The sequence below is a fragment of the Triticum aestivum genome, chromosome 3A (genome assembly GCF_018294505.1).
Source record: "Triticum aestivum cultivar Chinese Spring chromosome 3A, IWGSC CS RefSeq v2.1, whole genome shotgun sequence".
In the NCBI taxonomy this organism is placed as follows: Eukaryota; Viridiplantae; Streptophyta; class Magnoliopsida; order Poales; family Poaceae; genus Triticum; species Triticum aestivum.
In genome coordinates, this window is record NC_057800.1 from 130,361,905 (window position 1) to 130,386,040 (window position 24,136).

General features: G+C 46.2%; 1 protein-coding gene across 1 annotated transcript; it reads right to left on the bottom strand.

Annotated features, from left to right (window-relative positions):
* Window positions 1-12,129: 12,129 nt before the first annotated feature.
* LOC123060661 (transcription factor PCF5) lies at window positions 12,130-14,947 on the bottom strand. The gene is made up of 3 exons (XM_044483461.1): window positions 14,648-14,947; window positions 12,716-14,542; window positions 12,130-12,602 (listed from the first exon to the last, which is right to left on the bottom strand). The coding sequence occupies exon 2, from the start codon at window positions 14,185-14,187 to the stop codon at window positions 12,814-12,816; it is 1,374 nt and encodes a 457-aa protein (XP_044339396.1). The 5' UTR covers window positions 14,188-14,542; window positions 14,648-14,947; the 3' UTR covers window positions 12,130-12,602; window positions 12,716-12,813.
* Window positions 14,948-24,136: the final 9,189 nt, after the last annotated feature.

Consider the following 24,136-nt stretch of genomic DNA (forward strand, 5'->3'; position numbering starts at 1 on the left):
CCTTTTTACGGCCCCTTTGATCCTATAGCTTCATCACTTTCTATCACAAGCAGTTTCTGTTGACACAAGTTGGATCTCTTTCATACTGCATCTCATAATATGCCTAGTATATTCACTTGTAGTTCACAAAGTAGTTAGATTCCTCACTTGTACTGATCCATGGATTCGTACAAATCTGGAACCAACTCCTCATCTATGAGTGAATGTCTTCGCATGATGAGGTCAATGTCTTCTAAACTGATTTATCTTCAAAATCTTCTGAGAATGCATATGACCTCTTCCCCTTCCCTTGCACCTTAATGCTGTCACAGGTACATGTCCGTGGGAGAATCCCTTGGTTCTCATAGTCTGCATTCATTTGCAGAATTCTTATAGCATCATATAAATTCTCCCGAAGCCAGTTCCTGTTTGTCCAGCAAGCAAAAGCCTTTAAAGCCTTTGAACGTCTTGAAGCCTTTCAGTTTGAAGTTCATGGCTTCAGAGAAATCTGCAAGGAAGGGTGGCAGAAAGCGTCAAGGAGAAACATCAAGAGATCTGCCTGATGACCTCTCTGAACCATACAAGACGGATCCTGAAGAGTATTATAATCAGCGCAAGACTCGAATCCAGTGGATTCGAAGATATTGGGCAGAACAATGGTTCAAGTACAGATTTGTGACAAAGCAATATGCTGAAAAGAATGCCATCAAGCGACCATGGGGAGACATCCTATACAAAAATCTTCAACCCAGGTCCAGAGATGAGTGGTTTGACACGCCCAACATCAGCTTCGAAGATTTGCAACTACCCATTGGCCTCAGTGTCGCCTTCCATGGCGCCATTGCTTCAGAATTAGCTATCGCCCAGCGCATTGTTGAACTGAAGCAAAAGATTGACTTTGAGAAAGCTCAGTTCAAGAAGCATATGGCCAAGCTCAGCGTGCAAGAGGTGAAAAACTTCCAGATTATGCTGCACAAGCTCAAAGAAGCCTTTCTCAAGAAACGCGCAGAAGCTCAAGGTTCTCATGAGCGCATGAAGAGCCTGGCTGACAAGTGTGTGCAAGGCTACAATGAGGCTGAGAAGCGCAAGGCCCTTGGGCGCCCGGGCTTTGATCCTAGGATGGCTGCTAAGAAGAAGAAGAAGCCCACTGTGGCCAAAACCGACGCACCAAGAGAGGAAGCAGATCCCATTGTCTTCCCCACCAACATGACTGGCTCGAAGCCAAAAGCTAGGTCCACAGCTTCAGAACTAAAGAAGACAAGGACTGCTGAGGCTGAAGCCAGAAAGAGGAAATATCCTGAAGCCTCTGCTACTGCCCCCTCCAAGAAGAAGCGGAAGACCAAGAAGGAACGGGCTACTCCCATAGAGCCCTTGATTGTTGAACCCATCTCCATGGTTCGCCCTGACGCTGAACCTCAAAGCGCCAACTGATTGTCCATGAGCCTGCTTTCACAGGGGCTCATGAAGCTGAAGAATTTCCAGCAGCTGATCCCATCGCTGCTGAAGACATTGGTCACCATGACCATGTTGAAGATGATGCAGTTCTTCCTCAGCTCAAGCACCAACAGGTATCATCGCCTGTGCTACCGCACAGCGAGCTCATCAGCATTGGTCGTCCTCTGACGCCAATTGCTTAGGATGCATCATGGGCTGATCGCCCACAAGCACAAGAGGAGGGAGACTTTGAGGCCCAGCCAACTCCAACTCCATAGGCGTCGCCAGCGTTACGCAGGCTTCGCAAAGGACCCAGTCTCTGAGTCTGAAGCTACAGCTGCTGAAGACATTCCGGCTGCATCAGCCGATGAAGAAGAAACCCCAAGCGCTGCTACACCCCCGTCTCACCAAGAAGCTGTGATTGTGACCGACCCTCCAGCTCGTCAAGTGGATGTTGAGAATCTTGAGGCTGCCACCACCAACACCAATGAAGCCACTGACGCTGTCATGGCTGAAGCTAATGTGGAGCCTTCACCAACCCAAGCACTAGAAATGAGCGAAGCCACTGATGCTACTGCTTCTGTTCCTGCACCTGCTGCTGGTCCTCAGTTTGACTATCATGTTGAGCACAGGCCTCAGGTACAGAAGCCAATCCCAAGATTGCCCAGGCTTCCAGGTCCTGCATCAGCACCTGGATCCTTCAATGTCAATGGCTTCATAGCAGGCAACACTTTCTTCAATAGCTCCAGGAACCCCTACTCAAGGGAAAGAATATCTTCTGATCGGTTCTGGAGCTATCCGCAGCGAAGCTATTACTCCTGCATTCTATACAATCAAGGTCACATCTTCCCACATAAGCGTCTTGACATTGAAGCAATAGCTGGTCTGCCCTGTCTGGAAGAAGCTCTGGATTGCTTCAAGGAGGTTGGATTGCTGTCGTTCGTTATCGACCAAGAGCATTGGAATGAAGAGTTGCTGCTCCAATTCTATGCCACACTTCACATCCGTGGGTACAACAGAGATCCGAAGACTTGGGTCCTGGAGTGGATGACAGGAAATGTTCATCACGAAGCCAAAGCCTTTGACATCATTGAGCTCACTGGTCTGCCCACTCCTGGCGATCTCTACGAATCTGGCTGTCAACTTCAAAGTGAAGCTGTGGCAAGCATCTTTCAGAGGCCTGAACCTAACATCAGTCAGATGCTCAGTATGATGAAGTTATTGCCCCAAGATGTTGCATATCCCAAGGAGTTCTTCATTGAAGACCTTGAGTATCTGCCAAGGACTATTTATCACATCATAAGGCAAACTCTCTGGCCCATCAAAGGACATTCTCCACATGCCAAGCTGGAAGGTGCAATGAAGACTTTGGTCTTCTATATTCTTCATGGAAAATGCTTCAATGCACAGGACTTCTTCATCCGCCAACTTGCTGCATCAGGCTCTGATCTCTTTGGCTTGAAGTTCTACGCTCCATGGATAATGCGGCTGATTAAACTCCACTCCGCTATCTCATATCAGCCATCTGCTCGCAATCATCGGATCTTTCTGCCTGATGTGGATATGTCTGTTGAAGCCATTTATCCTGAGCCTGCCAAGGAACCTCTAAGTCTTCAGAATGCGGAGCATCAAAGTTTTTCTCAGAACATTGAAGGAGTTGAAGCCGTCACTCGTGTGTATTCTTTGGCTGGAACTACACGTGCACCACATCCTGCCCTTACTGAAGCCACCGATAGCACAATTTCCCAACGACCCAAGAAGCGCACTCGTGTTCTCAATGACCGAGAGCTTCTGGTGGCTCTTCATCAGAAACAGGATAGGCATCATGACTGGCTGAAGCACCAAATGCAAAGCCTCTTGGTGGACGTCAATCGCATTCGCAATCTTGCCACCAAGAATGCCTTTGTTGCCCATGAAACCTCTCGCCGCACATGGAAAGGGCTGACGCTGATGTGCTCTGAAGATGATCTTCAAGAGGATGGCTTCTCTGAACACTTCAAGTTTGACTCCACACCTCCTCGAAGGGCAGTGCTGCGACGAACTCCATCTCTTGAAGACTCTGAGGTCTCTTCCTCTGCTGCAACTGTGAATGCCAGAGTGATCGAGGATGAAGACGATGCTACTTCACCACCACCTCCTTCAACACGCTTCGACACTGCTCCAAGTTCTTCTGCACCGCCGAACACCACCGACGACCTTGCTGCTTCACCTACTCGTCATGGGAACGAGTAGATGCTCTATGTCTTCAAACCTTTTTGGTCCTTACTGACAAAAGGGGGAGAAGCATATGAGTTTCATAGTCTTCAAGCGGGTCCATATGGGCGGTTGCTTTATATTTTGCTTCGTGTTTACAACTCTCGTTTTGATACATTTGGTTCTTTGAGTTGTAACACTTAAACTTGATGGTCGTCTGCTACTTATTTGCTACTTCGTGATGTGACGATAAATTCTGCATGTGCGACGATAAATTCCGCACTTAGATCATCTTGCAGACGTCCATTTTCCATTACGCATGCCATTATTTTCACATACCTTCTCATGCATAATGGATTGTCATCATAAGTTGAAGAGGATCTCCACAAACACAACCTGCCATGTGCATTTGCATTCCAAAAGCAAATTACTTATATGCACATCTTCAGGGGGAGCCCTCATAGCTTATGAAGACAATTCCCTATCCTCTTACAATTTCACATATTATATTCCCCATTGAAAACTTCAACTAGTTTGTCATCAATCACCAAAAAGGGGGAGATTGTAAGTGCATCTAGTGCCACCCCTAGTTGGTTTTGGAGTATTGACGACAAACTTAGTTGAGGGACTAATGTGTTTGTGAGAATTGCAGGATAACACAGGTAGAAGTCCCTCATTGATTCGGTTTTCCTACCAGAGATGACCCCTAAAAATGTATGAAGACATTGATGTCAAAGGTGGTATATGAAGATATTCACATTGAAGACTATGACAAGAGAAGACATCGCATGAAGCCTATGGAGCTCGAAGACTTAGATCCTTCGCAGTTCTTTTTCTTCTTTGTTGAGTCATAGGAACCACCGTACTGTTAAGTGGGGTCCAAGAGAACCAGTCAGAATGACTGAAGTGATGCTTAACCAAAACCTATGTCTTCGAGTGAAGACTATGAGAGCGAATCTTGTCCAGAGTCGGACAAGTCAGCTTTGCTTGTAGCCCAAGTAAAGTTGTCGTGTGAGTTTGAAATCTGACCGTTGGAACACGTGTCAGTTCCTTAGTGACCCAGGGTCATTTTGGACAAATCAGGTCGGGTTGCCTAGTGGCTATAAATAGCCCATCCCCTACAACCATAAACGGTTGGCTGCTCAGAGTTAGTGTATGGCTTTTGTCGTTTGAGAGCAACCCACCTCGAAGCCTTTGAGAGAGAATTCCTTGCGAGGATAAAGCCCTAACCACCCAAAGCCTAAGAGTGTTAGGCATCACTTAAGTCTTCTTGTCTGTGTGATCTGAAGACTTATTACACTTGAGGACTGTGAATCCTCCAGCCGGTTAGGCGTCGCGTTCTGAGCGTCCAAGAGAGATTGTGGATCGCCGGTGAACGAAGTCTGTGAAGGTTTGGGAGTCTACCTTGAAGACTTACCAGAGTGATTGGGCGAGGTCTGTGTGACCTTAGCTCAAGGGGAATACGGTGAGGACTGGGTGTCCGGGACTGTGTGTCCTCAGGTTTAAATACCTAGCCGCCCTAACCAGACGTACAGTTGTCACAGCAACTAGAACTGGTCCAACATCATTGTCTTCAACGAGTCACTGGTTTCATCCTTACCTTCCCTTTACTTACTGTTGGTCCTTGTGAAGTCATTGTATGATTGCACTATCTTTTGTCTTCACTGAATAACTGTGTGTTCTGTTTGGCTTCATAATATCTTCCTACCTGATCCTTACTACCTAGCTGCTATTAGTCATTGTGCTTTCACTTCATTGAATACTTGACTATGGTTTACCTAGTGTAGTCTACCTTCCGTTGCATGGTAATAGGTTTACTTCTATCGTTTGTCTTCGAAACTTCCACGTTTTGAAGACTTTCATAAAAATCGCCTATTCACCCCCCTCTAGTCGATATAATGCACTTTCAAGGTTGATATGATCGCCGTCGGCACGCTCCCTCTTCGATTACCATCGAGATTAGTGATGAACCTGAATAATTGTTATTTAGTGCCTGCGTTGAGCATGAACATTATATTTGTATCTTGTTTAATGCCAGACGGTTACTCATTTAAATCAGAGAATAATGGTTGTTCTATTTATATAGGTAATATCTTTTATGGTCATGTACCCATTGTGAAGGGTTTATTCTTATTGAATATCGATAGTGATGATACACATGTTCATAACAATGATGCGAAAAGATGTAGAGTTGATAATGATAGTACCACTTTCTTTTGGCACTGCCGCTTAGGTCATATTGGCGTAAAATGCATGAAGAAACTCCATGCTGATGGACTTTTGGAGTCACTTGATTTTGAATCACATGACACATGCGAACCATGTATCATGGGCACGATGACTAAGACCCCATTTTCTGGAACAATGGAACGGGCAAGTGACTTGTTGGAAATCATACATACTGATGTGTGCGGTCCGATGAGCGTTGACGCACGCGGTGGATATCATTACTTTCTCACCTTCACCGATGATTTGAGTAGATACGAGTATATTTACTTAATGAAGCATAACTCTGAGACGTTTGAAAAGTTCAAGAAATTTTCGAGTGAAGTTGAGGATCATCGTAACAAGAAGATCAAATTCCTAGGTTTTGATCGAGGGGGAGAGTATCTGAGTTATGAGTTTGGCAATCACTTAAGACAATGTGGAATTGTTTCATAGTTGACGCCACCTGGAACACCACAGCATAATGGTGTGTATGGACGTCGTAATCGTACCTTATTGGATATGGTGCGTTCTATGATGTCTCTTGCCGATCTGCCACTATCGTTTTGGGGTTATGTGTTAGAGACAGCTGCATTCACTTTAAATAGTGCGCCATCTAAGTCAGTGGAGACGACGCCGTATGTACTATGGTTTGTCAAGAAACCTAAGTTGTCGTTCCTCAAGGTTTGGGGCTGCGATGCTTATGTCAAAAGGCTTTAGTGAGAAAAGCTCGAACCCAAAGCGGACAAATGCGTCTTCATAGGACACCCCAAAGAGATGGTTGGGTATACCTTCTATCTATGATCCGAAGGCAAAGTGTTTGTCGCTAAGAACGGGTCATTTCTCGAGAAAGGGTTTCTCTCGAAAGAATTGAGTGGGAGGAAGATAGAACTTGATGAGGTTGTTGAACCTTTACTTCAACCAGAGAGTAGCGTACCACAGAAAGATGTTTCTGTGGCACCTATGTCAATTGAAGAGGAAGCTAATGATGGTGATAATGAAGCTTTGGATCAGGTTACTATCGAACCTCGTAGGTCGACAAGGGTACGTACTACTCCTGAATGGTACGGTAACCCTATCTTAGAGGTCATGTTGTTGGACAACAATGAACCTATGAGCTATGGAGGAGCGATGGTGGCCCCGGATTCCGACAAATGGTCAGAGGCCATGAAATCCGAGATGGGATCCATGTATGAAAACAAAGTATGGACTTTGGAAGTATTACTTGAAGGGCACAAGGCCATTCAGAATAAATGGATCTTCTAGAAGAAGACAGGCACGGACGGTAATGTCACCATCTATAAAGCTTGACTTGTGGAAAAGGGGTTTTCACAAGTTCAAGGAGTTGACTACGATGAGACTTTCTCACCCATAGCGATGCTTAAGTCCGTCGGAATCATGTTGGCAATAGCTGCATTTTTTGATTATGAAATCTGGCAGATGGATGTCAAAACAACGCTTGTATATGATGCAACCGGAAGGTTTTTGTCAATCCGGAGAATGCTGACAAAGTGTGCAAACTCCAGCGATCCATTTATGGACTGGTGTAAGCATCTCGGAGTTGGAATCTTTGCTTTGATGACGTGATCAAAGCTTTTGGGTTTATCCATGTTTTTGGAGAATCTAGTTTTTACCACAAAGTGAGTGGGAGCTCTATAGCCTTTCTAATATTATATGTGGATGACATATTGCTGATTGGAAACAATATAGAACTTTTGGAAAACGTGAAGGAATATTTGAACAAGTGTTTTTCAATGAAGGACCTAGGAGAAGTTGCTTTCATATTAGGCATCAAGATCTATAGAGATAGATCGAGATGCTTGATAGGACTTTCACAAAGCACATACCTTGATAAAGTTTTGAAGAAGTTCAAAATGGATCAGTCCAAGAAGGGGTTCTTGCCTGTTTTGCAAGGTGTGAAGTTGAGTAAGACTCAATGCCTAGCGACTATAGAGGATAGAGAAAAGATGAGTGTCATCCCCTATGCTTCTGCCATAGGCTCTATCATGTATGCGATATTGTGCACAAGACCAGTGTCAGCCTTTCCATAAGTATGGCCAGAAGGTTTCAAAGTAATCCAGGAGTGGATCACTGGACATCGGTCAAGAATATCCTTAAGTACCTGAAAAGGACCAAGGAAATGTTTCTCGTTTATGTAGGTGGTCAAGAGCTCGTCGTAAAGGGTTACGTCGATGCAAGCTTTGACACTAATCCAGATGACTCTAGGTCTCAAAACGGATATGTATATATTCTGAATGGAGGAGCAGTAAGCTGGTGTAGTTCCAAGCAAAGCATGGTAGCTGATTCTACATGCGAAGCGGAGTACATAGCTATCTCGGAGGTAGCGAAGGAAGGTGTCATGATGAAGCAGTTCATGACAGATCTTGGAGTTGTACCTAGTGTACTAGACCCAATGACTCTGTTCTATGACAACACTGGTGCCATTGCTCTAGCCAAGGAACCAAGGTTTCACAAGAGGACCAGACACATAAAGTGACGCTTCAACTCCACCCACGATGCAGTCAAGGAGGATGACATAAACATTTGCAAAGTATATACGGATCTGAATGTTGCAGATCCGTTGACTAAACCTCTTTCACGGGCGAAACATGATCAACACCAGCACTCTATGGGTGTTAGATTCATTACCATGTAATAGTAGATTATTGACTCTAGGTCAAGTGGAAGACTGTTGAAAATATGCCCTAGAGGCAATAATAAAGTGGTTATTATTATGTTTCCTTGTTCATGAAAATCGTTTATTATCCATGCTATAATTGTATTGACCGGAAACTCAAATACATGTGTGGATACATACACAACAAAGTGCCCCTAGTGAGCCTCTACCAGACTAGCTCGTTAATCAAAGATGGCTATGGTTTCCTAGCCATAGACATGAGTTGTCATTTGATAACGGGGTCACATCATTAGGAGAATGATATGGTGGACAAGACCCAAACTATAAACGTGGCGTATGATCGTATCAAGTTTATTGCTATTGTTTTCTGCATGTCTATGTATTTATCCTATGACCATGAGATCATGCAACTCACTGGCACTAGAGGAGTACCTTGTGTGTACCAAACGTCGCAACATAACTGGGTGACTATAAAGATGCTCAATAGGTATCTCCGAGGGTGTCTGTTGAGTTGGCATGGATCAAGACTGAGATTTGTCACTCCGTATGACGAAGAGGTATCTCAGGGCCCACTCGGTAATACAACATCACAATGAGCTTGCAAGCAATGTGACTAAAGAGTTAGCCACGGGATCTTATATTACGGAACAAGTAAAGAGACTTGCCAGTAACGAGATTGAACTAGGTATGGAGATACCGATGATCGAATCTCAGGCAAGTAACATGCTGATAGACAAAGGGAACTGCATACGGGATTAGCTGAATCCTTGGCATCGAGGTTCGATCGATAAAGATCTTCGTAGAATATGTAGGAACCAATATGGACATCCAGGTCCCGCTATTGATTATTGACCATAGAGGTGTCTCGGTCATGTCTGCATAGTTCTCGAACCCGCAGGGTCTACACACTTAACGTTTGGTGACGATATAAGTATAGTTGAGTTGTTATGGTGGTGACCGAAGGTTGTTCGTAGTCCCGGATGAGATCCCGGACATGACGAGGAACTCCGGAATGGTCCGAAGGTGCAGATTGATATATAGGACGGAGGTAATCGGAGTCTGAAACTGTTCCGGGGGGTATCGGGTAATCACCGAAAGACCGAAAGGGGTTTCGGGCGGCCCCGACAAGTGTTGGGGGCCTCGTGGGCCAAGGGAAGGGAGCACACCAGCCCACTAAGAAGCTGAGCGCCCCCTTACCCCATCCCACACCGCTAGGAGGGTGGTGCGCCCCCCTAGGGAAGCCTCCCCCTTGCTTGGGGGGCAAGGCACGTGTGGGAGGGGGGCACCCAAACCCTGGGCGCCCTATCTGTGGCCGCCGCCCCCTGGGGGAAACCCTAGGGATGCCCTTCCTCCCTTCCCCCTATATAGAGAGGGGTAGAGGGAGGGCAGCCGCACCCATCTATGCCATGACACTACCCTCCCTCTCCCTCGTAGTTCATCTCTCTCCGCGTAGCTTAGCGAAGCTCGACCGAGATTGCTCCACCACCACCGCCGCCATGCCGTCGTGCTGCCGGAGGACTCAAGCTACTACTTCACCATCAGTCACTGGATCGAGGAGGTGAAGGCGTCATCAAACCGTACATGTGTTGAACGTGGAGGCGTCGTCCGTTCGGCGCTTGGATCGGAGTTCGTGGACGGATCGTGCTTGAATCGCGAAGACGTTTGACTACATCAACCGCGTTTCTTAGTGCTTCTGCTTGGCGATTTATAAGGGTATGTAGATGCAATCTCTCCTCTCGTAGATGTTCATCTCCTAGATCGATCTTGGTGAGCGTAGGAAATTTTTTGTTTCCCAGGCAACGTTCCCCAACACGGGCCCTCTTGATGGAGGTAAAACCTTACGTCCTGCTCTTGTTTATATTGATGAAGATGTATCAAGTACAGAGTTCATCTACCTCGAGATCGTGATGTGTGGTCTAACTCTAGGGTTAGGTGAATGATTTTGCATTGATGTTCCCTCTACGGGCTAAACCCTATGGCTTATATATACGCCAGGGAGGGTATCTAGGGTTACAAGTTCAGTATCTAGGAGCAAGGCGTCAGCAGATATCTTGGAGTATACGTCAAGTCTTCAGTGGAGGTAGTCTTGATCACACCTCCTGCATACGGCCTCCGGAGTCCATCTTGACCAGGAATGAGGGCCCATCGGCCCAACCCGAGGAGAATGAGATGACTAGGTTAGGGCCCCCTAATCCAGGACACCGTCATTGCCCATTCGTCGGGCCGGTCTAGTCTATTCATACATGGCGGTGCAGGCGATGATATACTACATTTATTTTTATTCTTAAGTTAGCACTTTATCCAAGGTTCAACATTTGAGATATTTCGACACTCGAAAAGGAGGTTCCCATAAAGAACTGTTGACACATATAATTGATGGTGACCATTATTGAATAGTTGGTCAAAATAGTCAAATAGATGTGTAGCTTGAATTTTCACCAAGAAAAGTCCAATATGTATGGACCTGCCACTTAGACTTGCTCATCTATGAGCATTCTCAGTTCAGCCAATAGCCACTTTTCAAGCAATAGAAGCGACCATTAGTGTTCATACCAACTAACAGCAAAGAGCAAAAATCAAATGGTTCACAAGCAGTCTTTTCTTTTGTCATAATGCCAAATAAGCTAGACACACCGAAAAATCAACCAAAAACGACATTAGGACCACCGTGCACCACGCAGTTAGGCTAAAAGCCTGTGAAGCCATTGTTAACCACTTGCAGTAGGAGTAATGCTGTGGGGATGCATACACAACAGTGCACTGCCACTGCTTATTCCGTTTTCCCAACAAAGTACTCTCGTCTATGGGGACTCCATAGTCCATAGCGTACCGGGGGGGAGAAGGGACGGAAGCGAAGGTGGCTGCATGATGAGATCCAGAACATGCATGCACTCATATCATCTCCCACAGGCCAGAGGCCAGAAGTAATTACCATAGCAGCTTAAAGTTACAGTGAGTACAGACAAGAGATTCCATGTGGAAGCCAATCAGAGAGGCGAAGAGGGAGGGGCAATCATGGTCCTCCCTCTTTCTGGCATCTGTCACAAAGTGCTGCATCAGTGAGCGCAAAGACAAGGGCCTGGCACTAGGTAAAATGGTTAAAAGCGCTTGTACCGTGCCACTGACTCGCTGATGGCGCATGTAAGACAGGCAGATGGTAGTACTAATGACACACACACACACACGCACAGCCTTTTCCTTGTGACAATCTTTGCCTTGGCACGGTGCTATGTAGATCCAGAGGGCCAGGAAAGCTGCATCTGCTGCCGCTGCCATGCATGCTGCCTCCTCCTGCCCTGGCTTGCTGCTGCGGCGGCAGGGACGAAAGAGACCCAACAGATCACATGGATAGGCTAGCAGAGAATGGATGTACTGTAGCGAACTATAGCCTGAGGCCATCCAAGCCACAGCCATGGGAGCTTGCGGTTGTTGTATTTTTGAAGCTTAAAAGTTTGCATTAAATCCATCCCTTCTGGTTGTTTTGAGCAAGTTCTTTCCCAGGTCCAAACAGGTCTTTAAAAACAAGAGAGGCTGGATAGAAATAACAAGGTTGGATTCGGTTGCACAGCATATAATATAAACATAAAAAGATGTCAAGGGAAGATACTCCACGACAGGCACCAATCAACATCTGCTTATAGTAGTGACAGTAAAGAAAGAAAGATGGAAAGATGATGCTGTGACCAAAAAGGATGGAAAGATGGAGATGGAGTGATAGACTCCTCTCCCCATCCATCATCCATTTATAAGTTTGACAACAACAACATCTAAGGTAGTAGCACCGTTGCTTCTCCCGGGTCCTGAACCCACAGGGCGAAGCAAAGCATCCATGCATACATCAACAAGTGAAAGAAAGAAAGCAAATTAAGCGTGACCTACAGCATCAACTACACCTAATGCAACGCAACACAGAGGCTGGCTGGCTGGCTAACCAGCTAGCTATGTCGCTGCACTCTCACAAAGCCTAAGAAGCTCCGAGTGATCTTGAAGCAAAAACCAATGACACGCGCAGCACAAGAGATGGAAACCCAATCGACCAACCAACCAAACGTAGAGTTGCAATCGCCGACTCGTGTGAAGATTTTGCTCCTCCTAGCTACTTGCAATCGCCCGCTCCTACTGTGTGAAGAAGTGGAATCAAACTAGCGCCGGCCTGCAAGAGGATGATGCAGTTCAAGAAAGGGTCGACGGCAATGCAGTAATGGAGAACAGGCAGAATTATAGTACTGCGACTGTACAAGTCAGTCAGGCCATTAGGATTCTCACAGTGATGCAAGTGGAGGAGCTGATGGCTGGCTCATGTCGTTACTGGTACACTGTGGAGGTTGGTTGGTGGTGAAGTCATCTGTCGTCCACTGCTGCTGTCAGTGGTGGGAAGCCGAGGAGACGGACGGCGGCTTGTCGCCATTGCCGCCGTTGTGCTCCTCGTTGCCCTGCATCCTCGCGGGGACGCGGAATCCGGAGAAGCTGACGCCGGGGCCGAACCCGATGGCCGACACGGAGGGGTTCAAGCCCCCTTGGTGCTGCTGCTGCTGCTGCTGCATCGGGTGGTTGTCGTCAGCTTCGACGGTCTCCGGCCATCCTCGGTCGGAGGGCTGGTTACTGGACTGAAGGGGTCCCCTCTGGAAGAAGAACTGGCTCTGGCCGCTCAGCGCCGCCTGCATATGCGCCGCCTGCTGCGACACGTTGAACAGGTAGCCGCCGGTGCTCCCGCCGCCTGGGTCGGCCACGTTCCACGGCATCATGCGCTGGCTCGCCGCCTGCTCGCCCCACATGGCGCCGCCACCGCCGAATGAGTAGCTGGCCGCACCGGGGAATAGTGCCTGCTGGCCGGTGCCGTTGCCGTCGTGGCCATGCGACCGGTGCTGCTCCTGCTGCTGCTGCTGCTGGTGGTGGTGGTGGTGAAACATAGGGTCTGGTAGAGGCTGCAGTGACAGCCGGAGTTCTTGGCTCTGGCTGCCGGTTCGCGACAAGAGGTCCGGTGTGTAGCCTTGAAAACCCATGGCCGACGAGTGGGCAGCCACAGTGGACGACGACGGCTCCCCGCCCGCGGTCCCGCCCATGGGGAAGAAGGACTTGATCGTGTCGGCGATGGAGTCCGAGTCGAGCGACGGCGGGAGGAAGCTGATGCCGCCCGTGGCTCCTCCGGCGCCGCCAGAGCCGGCGAAGTCGAACGACGAGTGCGCGATGGTGATGGCCTGCGCCTGGTCGTCCGAGTTGTCGGCGGAGTCAGGTTGGGTGGAGGAGGACGGCGGCGCGGCGGCATTGCTGGCGGAGGGGGCGACGGCCGTGGGCTGCCAAGCGGGAAGGGTGTCGAGGTTGTCGATGGCGTCCTTGGCGTTCTTGATGAGCCAATCGACGGCCTTGCTGGGGCGGTCGTAGCCCAGCCGGTCTTGCACGTCGTAGAACTGGATGGCCGTGTGTGCCGACAGCCGCACGCGGCGGTCGCGAGGCCCGCGCGCCGTGCAGACCTTACTGTGCCGGTCCTTCCGCCCGGTGGAGCGCACAATGTGCCCTCCCTGCACCGCCACGATCTCCCCGCCTCCGCCGCCCCTCACCCGCGCGGGCGTCGCCGCCGGCACCATCTCGCCGCCTCGTCCTCCTCGCGCCCGCGTCTGGGACGCCGCGGGCGGCTGTGCCTGCGCCGTGAACTGATGCATGTGATGGTCGGCGCCTCCGAAAGACAGGAGCTGCGTGTGGAGGCCGTGGTGATGGTGGGACTGGCCGGCGTCGCCCATGGGCGCGAGAAGGGCATACTCGGCGGACGAGCCCGGCTGCCTCACGGACGCGGCCTGCAGGTGCGAGAGCTGGAAGACGGGGGCGGGCGGAGGCTCTTGGTCCTGCTGCACTTCTTGGTGCAGCTGCAGCAGCCGGTAGTGGTGGTGCTGTTGTTGCTGCTGCTGCTGCTCCTCATTTGCAGCCTCCTGCTGCCCGCCGCCGCCACCTCCACCTCCACCTCCTCTTCCTCCTGCGCCGTCGCCTCCGTGAGGGCCCCGGTGGTGGTGCCTCGGATCCAGATCCCCCGGCTGCAGCTTCGCCCCCGCTACTGGTGCTGCTCCAATGCGCGTCCATCCAGCTCGCCGGATCCCATAACTAGGAGGAAAAAGAAGCAGGAAAAACCATGAGAAGAATCAAGAAGAGGAGGAAGAAGGCGGAGGAGGGTGCATGAGGGGGAACAGCGGTGGGCAAGGGACTGACCCAGGAGAGGAGTGGGGGACTGAACTAGAAGCAATCTGATGGATTGGACATCACATTTTAGCAGGGGGGACGGCGGCGGGGGGGAGGGAGGCAAAAGCCTTCGCTGCTGCTGGCTTCTCTCTCTCACTCACTCTCTCTCTCCTCTTGGGCTGGGTGTATGTGTGTGGGAGCTTTGGAGAGCAGGAGGCAGCAGCAGCAGAAGGGAGGCAGGAAAACAGGATGATAAGAGCAGGATTTGGGATTTAGTGAGGAGAGAGAGTCTGTTTCTCTCCTTGCTGCTGCCGCTGCCGCTGTCAATCTGCGTATGCGTGTAGGCGCAGGGCAGAAAAGAGACAGCTTTTTTTCAGGGAGGAGAGGGACTGCTTGCTTGCTTGCTCTCCCAAGCTGAGCCGAGCGAGGGCTGCTGGCTGGAGCCCAAGGAGTGATTGAGAGCCAACATGGGGGCTGCTGCTCCAGTTGAGCGCGCAGGTTTTGCATGTGTAGCCGGTTACTTTTCTAGTTTTGGAAAAACGGTAGAGACATGATGTGTTCATGTGGTGAAATTTTTTACAGCCAGTTCTGACAGTGTTGGCTCTAGAATTCCGGTGACCAATGCTCAAATTGGAGGCCCAAATGAACGACTGGGAGTTCCAGTCCAGTGGTGCAGCCGCATATATGCGGCTTGTACGACTGTGCATTTGGCTCTTTTTTAAGTGTTGCGCCTGTTTTCAAATGCTTGCGTTCTTAGAAATAGGTGGTCCGTCTTGCTTCTAGCCCCACCTTGCTAAAAGTGTTGCCACCAAGATTTTGATCCCTACTTTCCCAGCAAAAATTATGGCATTTTTCCTTTTTGAGGATAAAATAATAATGGCATTCTTGTTGGGCATGGTATGTGGAAAAATCTGGTTGTTCATAGTTTAGTTCCATGACGACGGAGCATATCCATCGGCTCCCCTCTCCTTAATATATTTTCTGTATTGCAGGTTGCCAAAATTGCCCCTCTCTCTCCCTTGGCGCAAAATTGAGCATGGGCTCATTCTCAACAAATAGAAATGAACATGGCCAAAATTGGAGCGGAATTATATGGAGAGTGGGCAACGACACTTTCAGCGGGACTTGGCAACCGTATTTATCGGAGCCGTTCTGAGTATGATCGGAGACAAGCTAGTCAAGGCATATTCAATATGCGGGTTGCCAAGAACTTATGGAATGCACTTAAAGCTAAATTGGGCGCAATTCATGTTGGAAGTGAGATGTATGTCATGAAGTAGTTCCATGAGTACATGATGGTTGAGAACCGCCGTGTTCTAAACCACGCTCATCGGATACAATGAATCGCTAAGGAACTCGACTCCTTAAGTGTGACTTACCGGACAAGTTTCTTGCGGGATGCTACTTCCTCTCTCGAACCAACATGAGTACTTTCACCAAACAAAGTGACGGGTACTTGCATACAAAACACAAGACACTCTTACCATCAACCTTTCAAGAAGGTTATCAACTTCTTGTCCTGCTAGTTATAAGGGTAAACCGCACGATAAGGTAGGAATTGATAGATAATTAAAATTTTAAAAACAGTACAACAAAGAATAGTATTTTTTGTAGATACTTTCGGTAAACAAAAATAGACCCCTGGGGCCATAGGTTCACTAGTGGCATTTCTCCAAGCATATAAATGTAGTGCAAGGAATAAATTAATAAATTACAGTTGGGCAGCGATTAAATCATAATATTTATTTTTATGACTATGATCATTCATGGCATAATCTTGTATAGGCGTTACATCCGTGATACGTAAACCGTTATCTAACTGCATCTACAGCTAATACTCCACCACAAGACCGATATTCAACATGCATCTCGAAGTATTAAGTTATTAAAATAAGGACAATGGTATAACATAGACAATAAAACTATCATCTAAGTGCGGTAAAGAAACCATTGTTTTATTCTTAGTGGCAACAATACAATACATGTCGAATCCCTTATTGTCACTGAGATCAAATTCATCACAAGATTGAACCCACTACTATGCACCACTTCCTCTAAAGAACCACCTATCAATCTTTGCCAGAGACGACAAATAGATCGGAAAGCATACATAGCTACTCAATTATACAACAAAGAAACTTCAAAAGATTCAACATAATTCAATGAACAATCTGATCATAAAGCGACAATTCATCATATCCAAACAGACACAACACCGATTACGTCATGCTGATCCCGACCATGTGAGGCAGCTCACGGGTACTTTGCATTGATTCGTGAGAGAGAGAGAGGATGCCATCTAGCTACTGCAATCGCCCCTAATGTCTTAACAAAACTATCCACACATGACCATGGAGGCAGAAATGTTGATGAAAATGGCTCCGGTGATGGATTCCCCCTCCCGCGGGGTGCTAGAAAAAAGGCCTCCGGATTGGATCTCCCGGGAAGAGAAACTTGTGGCGGCAGAAAAAATCAAGAAAAATGGTACTGAGGGTTTCTCGATGTTTGGGATTTATAGGCGAAACAATGTGTGTAAGGCATTGCTTAGGGGGTCCATGCATGTGGCCAGGTGGGCCCTCGGGTGCACCCCGCCTGCAGGCCCTGACACTTTCTAAAATCCTCATGGCTTGGAAAAATCATATTAAATCTCAGGGATTTTTGACCTTCGTAGATATGGATTATCTGAAAAGTCAAAAACATGCGGAAAACAACAACTGCCTCTGGGCACCGAATTCATAGGTTAGTCAAGAAAAATTGCTACAAAAATATTTCAAAGTGATATTACAATATCATGAAACAATATAAAATTATAGATATGTTTGAGACGTATCAGATGCATAATTGCTAAGCCCCCTCCTTCTTGGAGGAACGTTTCTACTTCTCTGAAACATCAGAGAAGTGAATTCTTACTTTTGGATGTCATCGGTCATCCGAGTGTTGAAAAGAATTTAAGAGCAAAGAACTCACACATTAAAGGAGCCGAGGGGACTTCTAGTGACAATGTGGTGGAGAAGAATTTCCACAAGTTCAAGGGAAATTGCGTAGTCCAATAGAATACAATCTTCAAGAAGAAGGGTTATAAGAACAACAAGAAAGGAAGAAATATGGTTAATTCATTTTTGGTGGGATTGCCACTGGGCCTCCAAGTGCTTGCAAAAGTTTAAGAAGCCAAGACAGAAGTCCAAATCTATCGAAGTGACCATGAGCAACAATGATAACGGGGCATCTGGGCATAGTAATTTACTAATAGTATTATAGCCCTTTTATATAAGTAAGAATCACTAGTACAGCGAGGTGCTATACAAACGGTTTTTATCCCCTTTTTGTGATGGCGTTTGGAACCGTCGCCAAGCGAGTGACTGCGATAGGGGGCCCATCTCACACGACCCAGAAACCGTCGAGGATAGGGAGCCTTGATGCATACAGTTGTCCGTATAAAACTGTTTCTAATATCTCGAATATCCCAAACGCTTCATCCTTGCTACTTGTTTGTGCTCGCATTGCCATTGCAGTCAGAGTTATATGGTTTTACCTAAAACTAGGCGCAACCCATGCACATTCCAGGCACAAGAGTTTTCCAAGCACGTACCAAACTAGCTCTACGTTTTCGATGCCTGACGCATCACAAACAATTCATGAGCGTAAACCTTGTACGATAGGTTGACAATCACACACATTTAGTTTTCCCGCACCGTTTGTGATATTGTCTGACATCACACGCTTTACAAACGACAACTGTGTGCATGGTTACACATGTTTCCTCTCCATGAACCATGTCGAATTATGATGTATATCACACAGGCTATGCTTTATAGACCATGTGCGCCGTAATGACCCGTAGACCGTAATTCACCCTAATTTAATTGCAGCTATTTAAAATTGTGCCTAATTTGAATTTGAAAGTAGGATATAACTTTATTCATATCCATCAGGTTCAAACAACTAGTGCATTATTCGATTCACATGTACATATGATCAAGAATTACATCACCAAATAAAGAATGATGAACCATGGTTCTATACTTGTACTATTACAGATGGTAAAGAAAAAGGCGACAGACATTCTGGTTGCTGAACAAGGTGAAGCGGAATGGCCCTATTGTGCTCTCCTGGATGCAGAAGGCACACACGACTCTAGTCCAACCCCTTGTGATGGCCAGCCACCAATCATGTAGTTTGAGAGGTAATCTTGAGTAAACTGCTTCACGATCCTTTGCAAAGCAAAAAGATTCCGACATTGTCATCTAACACAACTCATTACGGGTAGTAAAAAGAAGGTTGCAGAGTCCTTACTTACCATCTTCTAGTTCATTGTTGTCCTGCATAAAGTGTAAAGAAATAGTTCGATTGACATCTTTTGACCCATTTTAATAACAATCTTTATCGGGTTCCTCACTTGATGTTGATTCATAAATATCTCATTGCCCCATACGCAGAAAGGGTCAAAGTGTGGATCTTTGGCAATGACATATGTACCTAAAAGCACCAAGTTAATATTAGAAGCTAAACAACAATTGCAAAATGATGTAGTACAACACTTCCTCCATCCCATTATATAAGATTTTATTACATGTATATCTAGACATCATCAGAACATTAAGGCAATAATATTCCTTGTTGCTATGTAGCCTGGGATTGCATATTTACTCATTTAGTACAATGCATGTTGCTATGTAGCCTTAGATATATTAAATATGGCCCTAATTAACCTACTGATAAATGGGTTACAGATATATTCAATGAAATGTCTGATTCGACGATTAATCCCTTATCAACCCCCAGGCTATATGGTACCAGCTACCGATATCCTGGACAGTGAGTACATATAAGCAATGCGATGAAACTAACCTCGATGGAAAACTAATTTATTCTCAATATTGTCATGTATGAGTACGTATAAAGGCATGTTAAGCACAACAGGCTAAACATCAACCAAATATATCCATGATAGACAACATAATCTATGAATGGTAGCTTCAGTGTGCAGGTTTAAGCACACTAGTTAAGCAAAACAAGAAGTGGAAAGGTGTGTTAACTGCATCAGGCATAACATTTAAAAACAAGTAAATAGTCATTCAAACTGGTATTGTGAATGTCTAAAGTACACTAGTTATTGTTAAAAAATGGAAGGGCAAGTTAACTGTAACATCCTTAACAGCAACCAAATATCGTAATTCATAGTGGTATTGTTGAAATTGTTATTGATAAAATTGAACTGCACGGTAAATACTTGCACATATAGAGCATCACATTGTGAAGAACTGAAATAAAGAAGGCATAAGGCCATCTCTAGCCGATCCTTTAAAAGTTAATGGACTAAAACCCTTAGTGGATATATATATATATATATATATATATATATATATATATATATATATAAACTCCAGTAATTTTTGGCGGTTTCTATTCGATCCCCTAAACTTAACATTGTAAACTTCAATTTGATCAAGTTCAAAGCTGGTTCAACCGAAAGTAGCAAGCATTCGAACATAAACGTAGATAGTTTTGCATAACTGAACATAAAACATAAATTTAAACTAAACTAAACTAAACTAACTACTTTCGGTCGAAGTGGAGGTGTTCATTTGAGTTCATCATATAAGTTCAAAGCTGGTTCAACCGAAAGTATCATTTGAAGCACAAGAGCAAGGAGTTCATCACCATCACACCATCTATTACCTTTTAGAGAGTGGTGTCTCCTAGATTGGTTAGGTGTCACTTGGGACCATCAAGATTGTGGAGTTGAACCAAGGAGTTTGTAAGGGCAAGGAGATCACCTACTTCATGAAGATCTACCCAAGTGAGGCAAGTCCTTCGTGGGCGATGACCATGGTGGGATAGACAAGGTTGCTTCTTCGTGGACCCTTCGTGGACTCGCTCAACCGTTACCCTTCGTGGGTTGAAGTCTCCATCAACGTGGACGTATGATAGCACCACCTATCGGAACCACGCCGTGTCTACATTGCATTTGCCTTCTCCAAACCCTTCCCTTTACCTTCATATGCAATGTTTTACTTTCCGCTGCTACACTCTTAGAATTGCATGTGTAGGTTGATTGCTTGACTTGTGCTAAGTTGCTAAAATCTGCCAACACTTAAATTGGGAAAAGGCTAGATTTTTATTTGGTCAAGTAGTCCAATCACCCCCCCCCCCCCGCTCTAGACCTACTTTCGATCCTACAGCCTCAGTAGGGAAGCAAGGTTATAGAACCAATAGGAGAACCACACAAACACCCGTCAATAGTACCTACACACACAAGAGCAAATACTCGCACCCAACGCGGGCAAGAGGGTTGTCGATCCCCTTGTACTCGTTAATTACAAGGATTGAATCTAAGAGTACTAGATGGATAAACTAAAAAGTAAAATAAAAGAAAGAAAATTGCAGCAAGGTATTTTTGGTTTTTGTAGTATGATTAAAATAGACCCCGGGGCCATAGTTTTCACTAGAGGCTTTTCTCATAAAAATAGCATATGGTGGGTAAATAAGTTAATGTTGGCCAATTGATAGAAAACACATAGTTATGACGATATTCATGGTATGATCATGTAGATAGGCATTACATCTATGAAAAGTAGGCCGACTTCTGCCTACATTTATTGCTATTACTCCAGAGCGCTTCTATACTTGCCTCTCTACATATTAAGTTTATAACAAACAGAGTAATGCATAAAGTGTGATGGCATAATGTAGACAGAATAAAACCAAGCAATATGATTAAATCCCGTCATATTACCCTTAGTAGAAATAATGCAATAGGTGCCTCACTACCCCTTCTGTCACGAGGCGAGGACACGCAAGATTGAACCTACTACTATGCACCACTTCCACTGAAGGTAAACGAATCAACTTGGCAAAAGAAAACCGATCGGAAATCATTACATAGCTATAACAATCATACATAATAAAGTTTAGAAAAGACTCGATTATTTTCAATGAATAATCCAATCATAAACTCACAATTCATCGGATCCCAACAAAGACACTGAAAAGAAGATTACATCAGATTGAACTTTGAGGAGAACATTGTATTGAAGATCAAAGAGAGAGAAGCCATCTAGCTAATCACTATATGGACCCGTAGGTCTGGGGTAAACTACTCACACATCATCGAAGGTGCAATAAGGTTGATGTAGAGGCCCTCCATGATCGATTCCCCCTCCGACAGAGTACCGAAAAAGGCGTCCACACGGGACCACGGAAGAACAGAAGCATGCGGGAGCGGAATAATCGTTTCAGGTGTCTCTCTGGTGGTTTGGGGATTTATGGGAATTTATAGGCTTGGAATTAAGTCAAACGGAGGTACTGGGGTCCACAAGCTTAGGTGCCACCCCCTGGGGCGTGTCGTGTGAGCTTCTGGTTATCCCGTACGTCTTGTGGCCTCATCCCAAAGCTTCTAGGGTCCCTTCTGGTCCAGAAAAAATCGCCATAAAGTTTCATCGTGTTTGGACTTTGTTTGGTATTGTTTTTCTGTGAAACAATAAAATAGGCACAGGTTGAGGCCCTGCGGCCTACAGAGTCCCGGCTGGCTCATACAATGTATCCGGCTCGGTGACCTTTATTACATGCCTTACAATACAAGTCTATGTACATGGCAGTTTATATCTGTGGGCCTTAAGCCGCCTTCGGGTTTGGGCCCTCTAATAAGCCTACCTATGAACCGCCATTATTAATATGCTCTTGGGCTTCATTGAGATGAACCGCCATAGGGATGACCCGGCCCCTCCTGGGCGGGTCATACCTGATAGTCATATCCCCAACATTAGGCCCTAGGTTGATTTGAACTTGTTCATGTCAATCTTCAAGACTTAGAAAAATCCTTCCTCCTCTTACTATGAAATATTGTAACCCGCCATGACGTCATCTCCAGGAATTGCGATAACCCACCATGACGTCACCTACGATTAATGCTACATAGAATCCAAATCTTTAATAAATCTCTTTCTTTATTGACCCTCCAAAATCGAGGTGCCCGTGCCATCACATATCCATTTTACTGTTCCTCAATTCCCGCGCCCGCCGTTTGTACTTCCAAGCCTATAAATAAGACCACAGAGTCACCTTTCATTCTTCTCCTTCTCCTTCTCGCTTTCTTCCTCCTTAGGACGCACCAACCCGCATGAGCCCTACCTCTGTCGACCTCAACTCCAGCCGTTGCATCACCCTGAACATACCAGAAAACCGCGGCGCCACTCCGCTGTCCTAACAGCATCAGTAAGCCCTCCTTTCTTTCGCCATAGATCTGTCATTAGGACTCATCGGTGTTCATTGGTGTTCGCCGCCGCCCTTCTTTCTCCTTGTTTAGATCCCTGGATTAGATCGCAAAAACCACATAAATCTTGCGCGGTAGTAGTTTTAGCACCTGTTTTGGATACTAGGATATATCCTCATCGCGACAGATCTCCTCTAGGGTACCTATGCTTTTCCACTGTCGCCTCTATAGGTTTCGAATTTATTCCCTTTTTCTAAGCAGCGGTAGATCCGAATTTATAGCCTCAACCTATGGAACATGTTTGTCCTAATACTTAGCAAATTTTACTCTTGGTAGATCTTGAATATCTTTAGTCATGGCGGCTTATTCTGCCGGCTTATCATTACTTCATATATCATTAGACCTCGCTTAAGCCGCCATTCTGAACATGTACTGCAATTGTTAACTTGTAATCCCACCAACTAACTTGATCCGGCACATTATTTCCTTTCTTTAGCTTGTCCTTTCACCATGCCGCCAAAGACAATTATGACCTGTAACTGGGTTCCATCCATTGTCATTGAGAGCACTTTGAAGGATTTTGTCACTATTGGATATTTTCCAGAGAAAAGCATCATGCATTACCGTGCTCCTGACCCCGGCGAAGAGAGACCTCAGCCAAAGGACGGTGAATTTATTGTCTTTACGGATCATATGAACCGGGGCTTCTCGCCGCCCGGCTCTAAGTTCTTTAGGGATGTCCTGCACTTCTTCAAACTCCATCCGCAAGACATTGGACCCAACTCCATATCAAACATCTGTAACTTTCAAGTTTTTTGTGAGGTATATCTTCAAGAAGAGCCTAGCATTGAGATTTTCAGGGAATACTTCTACCTGAACTGGCAAAATGAGTTCACCAACGGGCCCAGCTTGGAACTTGGTGGAATTTCAATCCAGCACAGAAGAGATGCTATCTTCCCTCAAGCAGCTCTGCCGAGTCACCCCAAGGACTGGAATCAAACATGGTTCTACTGCAAAGATATCTCGCCGTCTGATGAAAATCCATTGCCGGGTTATCGTGCTAAACGTCTCGACTCAAGTTATCAACTCCCTGATAAACTTACCGCCGCTGAACGCAAGAAACTTGTTCCTACAATCAGAAAAGTCCAAGCCTTGCTGGGAAATGGTTTAACCGGAGTCGATTTAATCCGCTGCTGGGTCGCATGGTGGATCATACCCTAAGCCGCTGACCCGTCTTAATGTGTACTTATACTAGAGGAACGGATGATCCCTTGCACCATAGCTCTCTGCATTTGACTGAAGCGGGC